The 12,130-nt window shown below is 36.4% G+C and overlaps 1 protein-coding gene across 4 annotated transcripts in view; it reads right to left on the bottom strand.

Moving 5' to 3' along the window:
* Positions 1 to 12,130, bottom strand: part of SLC12A1 (solute carrier family 12 member 1) — a 79,644-nt gene that overhangs the window by 6,013 nt on the left and 61,501 nt on the right. For all 4 annotated transcript variants that reach the window (XM_072402397.1, XM_072402396.1, XM_072402395.1 and 1 more), the window contains 2 exons: positions 9,124 to 9,267; positions 780 to 905 (listed from right to left, as the gene is read on the bottom strand). In XM_072402397.1, the coding sequence (XP_072258498.1) occupies positions 780 to 905; positions 9,124 to 9,267 (270 nt within the window). The remainder of the gene's footprint in view (positions 1 to 779; positions 906 to 9,123; positions 9,268 to 12,130) is intronic.

Below are 12,130 nucleotides of genomic sequence, written 5' to 3'. Positions count from 1 at the left end.
GTATTTTCTAGTGTAATAAGTGAAATCCTATATGGTATATCTATTTGATAAGTGTCAAAATACCTGTTGAGCTTGCCATAAATCAATTGCTGCCCAATAGCTCTCTGCAAAACAGCTCCCCCTTAAGCTATAGAGAAGAGAAAAGGGGGAGATGTTTTACAGCCCTAACATACTTTGCTCTGTGAGCATGCGTTAGTAGCAGGATCACCAGGTGAAAAACCAGGGGAAAAGGACTGAAAAAACAAAATAAATGTCGCCACTGCATCTAAAGGCTAGTGGACTGGGGTTTAAATTGACTTTAGGATGACTGTAAAATTCCACATACTTTTTATAATTAAACAAGAACCTTGCAAAATTTAATAAATGTCATACAATGACATACAATATTATCTGCAGGTAGCTGCATGTGTTATATAGTTATCTCTGGCTATGTCACCCGCTGTCTGCAACTTGGAGGTTCTTGCCACTCAACAAGTGGCAAGAACACTGCATTTCTGGCATGGTCAACAAAGTTTCTGTAAAAAAAGGAATGCAGCCAACATCTATATAGGCTGGTAAGCAGTACTATTTTACATTTTTGTTCTTGGGTATACTTAATTGGGTATACTTAATAATTATTTAAATTAAATTAATTATTTAATTAATTAAATTCTACCCCTTGGGAGTATCCCTATATTGAAGCTAAGCATCACAATAAAAGTTGGACCGAGTGTGAACAAAACTTTAAATTGCCAAAACTTAGACTATCCATCACTTGTTAAAGTTAAAATTTGTCTTACCTCCATCATCAAAAAGCCACCACACATCAATTGTGCCTTTGCCTTGCTTCTTCTTAAACTGCTCACTAGCCTCTACAAGTCTTTGGTTGTATTCACCAACAGGCATTGCTGGAAGGGTACTGACATCTGAAAAATACAGCAAAATGTACCAACACTAATTCTGCATATTATTTGAATTGACCCCATCATTAAAAAATACAGTAAGAAGCAAAGGAAAAAAAGTTTAAATACTTTAAGAATTTTCTTTTCCATAGACAACTTTTATTGACTTGGAATTCACCTCTGAACTTGCTGGGGAAAGGGTAAATTCTCTAGAACTGCCCTCTTCCTCTTTGCACATCATAGATGTCCCTTCTTCTGGAAATGTCTGTGCTGGAACCTCCTTATATAATCTTTCATCAGTTTTAGGTTGAGTAAAGGGAAATAGTATAAAGTAATAACTCGCTGTTAGCTCTGAGTCTTCTGAGGCTATAGACATCACATCCAAGATGGTGGAGCCACTAACAGTCTTGGTGCTTCTGAATGCCTACACCAAAGAGGCTATTACAGGTGAAAATATGCAAACAATGTATTAAATGCCCATATGATCTTTTTGAAAAGGCTCTTGTTAAAATCCCCCTTTTTTAGAAACCTGTTTGCAGAAAAAAATATGGACTTCCTGACCTTCCTTGTAAAGATGCTAGTTACCCACTGGCTGCCCTTGTCGTCCAATAGTTATAATACTTTCTAATTTACTGACCCAGTAAATTAGAGATTTATAAAGAAAAAAAAAGAAAAAAACAAACCCCAAGGTATGCCTATAAACCCCTAACATTTTACCCTCCCCCTACAGTAAAATATGATCGTTATGTTTCTGTTTGTTATTTATATTTATATTTTTTTATATTTATTTTTAAATACATATTTTGTTATATAATTTTTCCCTCCTGTTATTTTTTTCATGTTAAGAGTTACTTATGCTGAACTTTTATCTATTGTCCTTCCCAATGAGAATTTCTTTATTCTGTATCTTCCATGTGTCAACATGTCTTCAATATTGTTTTGCTGCACACTCAAAAAAGGATGGCCATTTTAATTAAATGTTCTCTCTCTTAGTATAGGCTTCTTTTAATAAGTCTTTTAAAGTTCAGTCTTTTACAAATCTGATGTCAGTGCATTTAAACTGACTGATGGATATAAGTGCTGCAATTAAAGCAGAACTATCGTTAAAATATAAACATTATGTGAAAAAGTGGCTTTCTCATTTACATATTTTTTTAAATTTGCCTGACTCAATCCATCTTTACTGCCACAGTGATAGTATTTTAATAATAATATTTATATAGTGCTGTCATATTACGCAGCTCTTTACAAAGTCCATAGTCATATCACTAACTGTCCCTTAAAGGGGTTACAATCTAATCTCCCACCATAGTCATTTGTCATTAACATAATGAAAGGACAATTTTTGAGGGAAAGCTGATTGACCTAACTGTATGTTTTTGAGATGTGAGAGGAAACTGGAGCACTCAGAGGGAAATCCACGTAGACACTGGGAGAACAGGGAGAACATACAAACTCCATGCAGATAGTGTCCCAGACAGGATTTGAACCTGGGACCCAGTGCTGCAAAGGCCAGAGTGCTTATTATCCCAGGAGGCTGCTGTGCATACCTTGAACACTGCCTTGGACACACATCATCCAAATATAAATAAAGCAATGGTCTCACACATGCGCAGTGTGAGATCATAAAAACAACATAATCAGGAAGACAGAAGAAAGAAAATGGCGGCATGGGACATAACAGTGAGCATTGGAAAGGAGACATAAACCACAAAGTGGCAACGTGGGATTTGCTGGATGTGATGAGTACATTGACTGAAGGCTTTCATCAAGAAAAGTTAAGTCATAAAAAGTTCTAATTCAATAGTTCTTCCAGCGTATTACTGAACAATCCTTTGTGTGACAACTCAAAAATAGCTTGTCCATTGTTGTTTTTTCAGATGACTGTAAAATTCCACATACATACATTTTGCATATTAAATTGAGCACCTTGCAAAGTTTAGGAAATGTCACTTTCAATTATTTAGTGGATGGACATTTATAGCACACATTTTAATGTTATCAATCTGCAAGTCTCTGTGTGTGTTTTATAATTATCCCTGTCTTTAGCACTTCACCCACTGTTGGGAGAAAATGTCTCCTATATTTCACTTACTGGGAGCTGCACAGTGCATCAGACAATCCGTGGCAGCACACCAGACAATTTCAGAGTATTCCCTTTGTCCAGTCTGTTCTGTGACATTTAACGCAGAATAAATAATAGATGAGCCATCACAGAATCAAATGAAGATGATGGGGTTTACCTTTTATCTTGTGGAATGCAGGATGTACAAAACACAAGTTTATGAAACTGTACTAGTGTACTCCCTAGAATAAAACACTAATGTCATTGTCACTTTTGTTAGCAGTGGGTCCCTTGGTTCTTCATTCTACATTGTTGATTTTTTCTTAACGGTAAAATGTTTCCTGAATTATTGTTTTTTTTTTTTTGTTTTTTTTTTTTACCCATCCCCAACTGAGTCCTCAAAGACCACACAGAGTAGTATTTTCATACTCATTATTTTTTTATTCTTTCCAAACCATCCCTTATTAAATTTACTGTCTGGTAAAGAGATACTAAGATGTGTGTGGATCCCACCCCCGAGGACTGGAGAAACCTTTCTACCTTAACATCTCTTCTATTCTTGTAGGTTAGAAAAAATCCTGGATTTAGACTTAGAAGGAGGCAGATAGAAAATAATTGTCAATATATTTGCTCAATTATTTCTTTCTTTTTTTAGAAACCAGTTTAAGTTTTATTAATACATTTATATGCTTTTACCTGTAAATCAATCATTTCATCTAAAAACACCAATGACCTTAAAACACAGCTTATTCCTGCTTCTATTTGTACATTATACATGTAAATTAATACATATATCTATATATACACATGCGCTCCATTGGTATCAGTGACACTGTTCTCTCTTGGTTTGCTTCCTATCTGTCTGACCGCTCCTTTCAAGTTTCTTTCAATGGTAATTCCTCCTCTCCCACTTTTCTCACTGTTGGTGTTCCCCAAGGGTCAGTCCTTGGACCTGTTCTCTGTACATCTCCTCTCTCGGTAGTCTCATATCCTCCTTTGGCTTACAGTACCATCTGTATGCTGATGACACCCAAATTTATCTGTCCACCCCTGACCTGTCTCCCTCAGTCCTGGATAAGGTCTCATGCTGCCTGTCAGCCATCTCATCATGGATCTCTGACCGATTCCTGAAACTCAACCTGGGTAAAACAGAACTCATCATGTCCTCCCATCGAATTCCAAATCTCATATTGCTAACTGTTAACAACACTGGTATTCATCCCTGGCCTCGGGCACCTTGTCTTGGTGTCTGCCCTCTCATTTACCCCCCCATATTCAGAACATTTCCAGGTCCTGTCCTACGCAACATCTCCAAAATCCGCCCCTACCTGTCCCCAAAGACCACCAAACTCCTTGTACACGCTCTTATCATCTCTTGCTGGACTACTGTAACATCCTCCTCTCTGGTATTCCACTAACCCGACTCTCTCCTCTACAATCTATTATGAATGCTGCAGCAAGACTCATCCATCCTTCTCACCTATCTACCCACCTACCTACCCCGTACACAGTCTTCCCACTGCTCCTCTTCTGCTGCCTCTTTTTGCTGTTTTCTTCACTTCTGTTTTTTAAACCCTCACTACTCACCCATCAATCCATTTCCCCTCCTATGATGTGATACTTCCCCTTCCTCCTAGATTGTAAGCTCTTCGGGGCAGGGTCCTCCCCTCATCCTGTGTCATTGTCTGTATCTGTCTGTCATTTACAACCCCTATTTAATGTACAGCGCTGCATAATATGTTGGTGCTATATATATCCTGTTTATTATTAATAACAATAATAAAAATAATTATATATATATTTCCTTTTGCATTAAATCCAATAATTTTTATGAAAACAAGGTCTCTGTTACACGATGCAGTTTCAGAGGTGTGTTTCATGTATGGCCTTCAGAAAACTTGAGTATTACTTCATCACAAATGCGTTACTTTTATGCTGCAACATCAGTTCCTTGTGACTTGGTGGCTTAGACAGCAATTACAGTGATAGATGGCCTGTCATAATAGTGCTAAGAGTAAAGATTAGTAGCGCTTGACATCTTCAGCATTGCACAACAGAGTGTAAAAGAAGGGTGATAACACCATCAAAGATTTCAAATGTATCTATAAATATATTTTTATCTTCATTTAGTACAATCTAAACTAAATATATATATATATATATATATATATATACAAAATTATCAACAGAAAATCTGATGACTGTACAGGGCTTTATTCCTTTAGTAAATAATCTTAAATATAAAGTACACACTAGATGTACTTTTTAGTTTTAAGAAATCTGCTTTTCAATAAGAATATAAATGCTTTATATTTAGGTGATCTGCTTTCTTTCCTTATATAAATCAGTATTTTCAAGCATTGTCTGCAATTAAACACATTTTCCAGTAAAGCCAATCACATAAAATATAATTAATTTAGTTATTTTCTATGATTTTGTGTAATGTGTTATCAATTACTGCAATATTTCATGCATAATGCAACCATAATATCCCTATACAGAGAAACAATTTAAGAGTATCAAAGAGTTTGAATTGGAAAGACATTTCTTGAATATCAGACAGTCACATTTCAATGATATGTATCAGAATTTGTCTGATTGTTGCTATTTTTCAGAGGATAAATAGTTTTTGACAAGATAACTATAGTGCTTCTGCAATTCACAGTGTGCCAGTGTATCTAAATCAATGACCCTGTCAACACTGGCAATCACAAATTCATTGCGTGCATCTGGTAATAAAATCAGTTTAGTCAGGAATAAAATTACATAAAAAACAAAATGTGTGATTGTTTTCAAGGTACGTGACTTGATTTTGAACCATAGCAGTTGATAAAGTGATTATATGGCTTGTTGCCATGAAAACAGCACATCCTGTATGTTATCTTCTTAGAAGGATCATTGTGCTGGGCTTATACACATTTACAGGGCGCTTTGGACTATTTGTGATATTTGCCTGATACAGGAGAAGTAAGGATGGACTTGTTTAACTTTTAAGGTTTTTTTGACTACCTCTGCATTGGAATATTGCTGAATGACAGTAACCCTGTGTCTTGCATTTACCTTGTCTCCTTACAATATTCAGTCATGGTTTGTGTGTACTTGTGGTCTATTATGTCATCAGTCACCAATTAGTAGCTAGGAAGCCACATGATGATTTCAGCTGCATGTAGTGGCATCACCGGCTGCATTATATACACCATGCTTTTTGTATTATATAGCATATATCAAAAGTTTACATGTAATTGCAAGCAAGCATTTTAAAAAAAAAACTAGTATGCACACAAAAGGTTTCCCATAGGACTTGTTTGGAGGTGGAGAGGTTGCGGCACAGTTACGGCTTCCTCATACCTGTAAACTGCACCATGTAGGGTCTCACCAGAGGCCACCCTATAGTAATTGAATAGGGAAGGTAGTAAGTGTTCCAGTTACTACCCATTGGAAAGTGTTCAACCCTGGCTGGTTTGACAGTGATGGGAGGGCAGCCAAATGGCTGGCAAGAAAACCAATGTTCCCACCACTGGATTGAACATGCCTTTATGATTGATGAAATTTCATTGAATATATTTTGCCATGATGTTGATCCTTAAAGTTTAAATGCTTTATCATTCTTTTTTATATATTTGTTGAATGGTCAAAAAACTTGACCATACAGAAGCATTTCATTAGACTCATTTAAATACATACATACAATTATAATAAGTGGTAGGAATCTGTAGCTCGTGCACTGCCCATGGTGCTAATGGCATTGGACAGGGTAAAGGCAAGCAATTAGTCATATGTATTATCATAATGTATTTATACATATATATTAGTATACATTTAGTATTCAACAAGATATTTATTACAATATTATTTATTATATTGTCTCAGGGAATATAATGTCTCATGCCTCTAACAAAGCCAGGGCCAATTTATGGGGAAAGGTCAATTATTTAGTATGTTGGGGAAAGCCTTCACAAACATGGGGAAAACATACACACCATGCAAACTGTGTCCTGGCCAAGATTCAAAGTTGGGACTTTAGTGCTGTAAGGGCAAAAGTGATAGCCTTTGAGTAATTTTGATTCCCCTAATGAAACACAGCACATGCTTATGTAAAAGATTTTGCTTTTCTAATTTGTTGGAGATAGACTTTTCAGCCTAAGCATTAGGGGTGAGATTACTTTTATTTACTAGTATTTATCTAGTGCCAACATATTATGCAGCACTGTACAAAGTCCATAGTTAGTGTTGGTGTTCGAATTCAGGTTGCCTTATATTTGACCCGAATATGGCAGCTGTATGAATACGGATGATTCCCACAGCTGCACAGCTGTGGGAATCTTCTTGTCAGTGTGGGATCCCCGGGCACTAGAGGTTAAATGAGGACAGGTCTCCCCATTCATCATCTCTAGTGCTCTGTGATTGGCTGAGGAAAGGTACACCCTGATGACAGCTCAAGCGTCATCAGATTTTCCTTTCCCCAGCCAATCACAGAGCACTAGAGGTGAATGAATGCAGAGACTTATCCCCATTTAGCCTCTAGTGACCGGGGATCCCGTGGGACTCCTGTGTTCTTGGATAGAGAATCTCTATCCAAGAACACATACTATAGTTACGCTAGGGCTGCAAGAGCAATAAGGGGAGAGGAGCTGTCAGCTCTGCTCCCCTGATTGCTCTTGAAGTTTTACACAGTCCGGAAAAATAACCCAAGTTTTCCCCCCATTGACTTTAATGGTGTTCGAATTCGATGTTCGATCACCTGAACAATATCGCCCTATTCAATCGAATAGCGAGATATTTGACCAACACTATCCATAGTCATGTCATTAGCTGTTCCTCAAAGGGGTTCACAATCTAATGTCCCTACCATAGTCATATGTATTTAACACAGCCTAAGGTCAATTTTGAGAGAAGCCAATAAACCTAACCTCATGTTTTTGGAATGTGGGAGGAAACCGGGGGACCCGATAACCCACGTGTCTCGGCCGAGATTCAAACCTGAGACCTAGCGCTGCAAAGGCAAGAGTGCCAACCTTTGAGCCACTATACCACTTACGACACTGGCACTATGCCCGATTACCTGTATAACCTAATATCTTCTAAGTGTGCATAACATATCAAATATCAGAGTGGCATGGTTTAGAAGATTTTAAACTATGGGCTTTGTTACTGATAAATTTATGTATATTCAGAAGCAAAGACTTGCATCAAGTTAAATTTTGCAGCAAAATAACAAGTTTTGAATTTGGGATTTTTTAAAATCAGTCCCCAATTTCATCATGTGGCACTAATAAGCAAAATATGCTAACAAAGAATTAGGCAATGCTTGTTGTGACACATCGGTGCTCTGTGATATGGCTTTTTTGATAAACATGGGGATCCCAGGATGATTGATTCTGTTGTGGATGCACTTATTCACAGTGCCTAAAACTACAGGGGTCAGTAAGGGTTGTTTTGAAGCCTACCTGCTTGTTGGGTATATGTAAATGCTTGACTATCCATAGTCTGTACACAAGCTAACTTTAGGTCTGCACAAATGGCAGTAATGAACAAGAATAACCTAAATGTTATTTAATTAGGTTCAAAGCAAACACGGGTTTACTTAAATGCATAACGCTATCAATATTAATGGAGTATCATAGTTTACCATGAGAGTAAAGTGCTAATATGCTGAGTTTCAGAACCACAAAGTATTGCAGCCATTAGCCGAAAAAAGCTTTTTAATACTTATAGAATTTATCACATCTTTGCTAATTTATATATTTTCCTGCAATCATTTCACTTGTGAATACATAAGAAGGAAGCCAGACTGCTTACAATGCAATAAGTGTAAACTCCCTCCAAGCCAAATGCAAATATTGCTTTAGCAAAAGCCTGCTATTATTTAGGGGGAGCTATTTTGACAGCTGAACATACCATAAATAGTTATAAGTAGAAATACTTGTAATGTATATAAATTACACTGCTATTTCTTCAGGCCCTAATTTTAATTTAGATGAAGTCATATATTTTGCTTTTGGCGGAACCATTTTACAAATTGTACAGAGAATGAAATACCTTTGCAGAAATTTGTTAAGGAAAAATAAATTAAAAAAATGGTAAACTTTTTTTTGCGATGTTCCTTTTCAAGTTCAGAGCTGATATTCCACTTAGCAAAGGGTTAGAAAGTTAAAAGCAGTAGGGGTTGGGTATTACCTTTATTAGAGGGTTGAGATGGGAGATTAAACTTGGAGGATTTACTGAAGAATCGGCGGAATTTGCTGTTCCCATCTTGAAATTCACTGCTTTTAATTGCAGCTTCCATTGCCAGTCTTTCTTGTTCCAATCTCTGGTATTCCTCTGTGAATTTATATAGAAGAAAGTAAGTCAATGGAAAAAAATTGTGCAATACAAAAAAATAAATATGTCTTATGGTCCGCACCTTGAAAATAACACACTAAAATATGAAAATGTTAATTTCAATTATCCAATCATGACTTTTGAATGCAAATATCACTGACTTGAAATTGAACCAATCAAATGCTGTAGCTGCAGTGTTTGATTGGCTGTTTTAAATAAGGGTATTTTGAATGCTATTTTCATACTAAGATCCAATTTTCGTCATCTTATTAAGCATCTCTACTTTTCACTTGATTGGATAATCAAAAAATTATTCACAAATGGGCCTAATTTTTTAAAGCTCCCCAATGCTGGAGAAAATAGACTATTATAGGACAACCTGGGTGATCTAGCAAACCTTGCTGGATCACCCAGGTTCTCCCATGATACTCTATCTTCTCCAATACTGGGGTGGTGTTTGTTGGGGAAATGTGTATTGTCAGCCTACAGTATTTGTGCAGTGTATATTGGTGAGATGAGTATTGTCAGCCTCCAATATTGGAGAGGTGGATTGTCAACCTCCAATATTGGAGGGTTATGTTATGTATATTGTCAATCTACAGTATTGGAGCGGTAAATATTGGTGCCATGTATATTGTCAGCCTCCAATATTGGAGGGTGATGTATTGTCGTCCTCTGATATTGGAGGGGTGTGTATTGTGAGCCTCTAATATTTGAGGGGTGTGTATTGTCAGCCTACAGTATTGGTGCGGTGTATATTGGTGAGATAGATATTGTCAGCCTTTGGACTTGAAGAGGATGAATTTTGTCAGCCTACAGTACTGGTAGGATAGCCCTTCTGCAATAAAGAGCTCCCTGCTTGCATTTTTTTTTGGTTTTAAAGTTTAGTTTATTATTGAGAATTAAGCTTGTCTGTAGAAGTGATCTGAGTGGCTGCAATAACACCTGACCACTGTTCTACAATCATGAAGGTGAACGGGGGGTTTACACACCATCTGACCTGTTCTCAAGTGCCCCGGGCTTTTCCCATACTCGTGTGTTGGAAATGAATGAGCATAATGCAGGAGTTACATCATTCTGGCCTGGCCAATCAAGATGACCAATGAAAAGAAAGTGCAGACTCTGCAGGCGTAGGAATTTATTTTACATATATACCTGAATTCGTTTTATGATGTATTAATGACATTTTTTCAATTACTTTTCAATTGCTATAAACATATTGTATAATAGATCATTTTTTAAAATTCTAGCCATTCAATTAGATCTTTGATGTGATTTTCCATTAAACACGGATATATTTTTATCCTTCATCTGTCACAAATCGTACGCTGAGACAAGTTAATGGTCTGTTTATGTCCTGAATATCATACATTACAAATGGAGAGAGGGGCATTTTCACATTTAAGTATAAAATATTTTCCTACGTGTTACAGCATTGGGAGCAGTAGACTGTGGTAAAGGTTCCTCACTGGGAAAGTTACCTTTCATTGTACAAGAATGAAGTACAGAGCTAATCTTCCTTGTCTAGGAAATGGCCTATATAAATGGCTTCATCGCAGCGGATGGTCGACTGATACCGGCCTTAATTACCCATCATGGTACCTGTGATTGCTAATGCTCTTTTAATTGGGCTTTGCTATAATAACACAATGAGTGTAGTTAATAGGATATAATGTTAATCATGCATATGATTCAATAGTAAAGGTTATCTGTTCTCATTCCTTCACAATGCAGCACTCTATTAAGTTCAGAGTTTTTAAAAGTTTTATATAATTTAAGAAGTTTTTACTTATGAAGTTTTAGTTCATTAGATGTGGGTGATGCTACAGTCCATTTAAAACTGTGGCAAATCAGGCATTGTTCCAGTAAACCAATATGATTTAAACTGTAAATCTGCATTAGAAAAGTATTTAAGTTTTCATAAATCCACTAAAATTAATTGGTATGGGTAAATATCCAAGCTGGAAAGACTGTGCGGTTTAAAAATGTGTTTTACAAATCTTTAAAAACATTTAAAGCACAAAGTAGAACAAAACATCCATTACCACAGTTACACATTAAATGCATAAAAAAATGCATTTTTAAATGGTAAGTATGTAAATTTTTCTTGATAAAACCTTGTAATTTCCTAAAAATTAGTGTTCAGTTTAGGGAGAGGGCCAGCACTTTCAGCCAATAAGGCTCTGATAAAGGGAACAAGCTGTCAGAAAAGCAGAGGGAATGGAGAGATGACCTGAACAGTGTGCTGCATGTCCATCTTTGTCCAATTAACAGGCTTTACAAAGTTCTGCTGATATGGTGGAGGTCTAGAATCTAACTGTGCTAGTTGGTAGGAATACCTAGATACCAAAACGATCTGAGAGTATGAAGCAAAACAGTTCCTATACCGTACATGGATTTCAATTTTGTATATAGCTAGCTATAGCTATTGTGTATATAGAAAGCTAGTATATTGCCTTGCTTTAAAAAAAATTCCCCATAAATAAAAATGTTCCTTTGGTGTGGAATGATGCATATATGTCTGTATCTGTAATGTTTTACCTATGCCTGGGGGGAAAATCCAGCACCTTAAAACATATTATATGCCAGCTTACTCAAATTTAATGAAACACTTGACAGCATGCAAACTAGAGTAGCACAAAGCAACCAATTAAGTAAATCTGATTTTCAAACTCATTATTGAGCAGTATTTGTTACGGTCAAGTGCACATATTATTCTATTCACTACCCTGGTAATTATATCTATTGGGGATTATGCTGAAGTTTTACCAAACATTTTCATTGAAGATTATGCTAGAGCATTACCAAGATTTTTGCCTAGATAGGCAAATTAGACTAAATTGCTCACTGTGTATGTGTTACA

Source organism: Pyxicephalus adspersus, chromosome 2 (genome assembly GCF_032062135.1).
Source record: "Pyxicephalus adspersus chromosome 2, UCB_Pads_2.0, whole genome shotgun sequence".
Classification (NCBI taxonomy): domain Eukaryota; kingdom Metazoa; phylum Chordata; class Amphibia; order Anura; family Pyxicephalidae; genus Pyxicephalus; species Pyxicephalus adspersus.
This window is presented reverse-complemented; position numbering and strand designations above follow the sequence as displayed.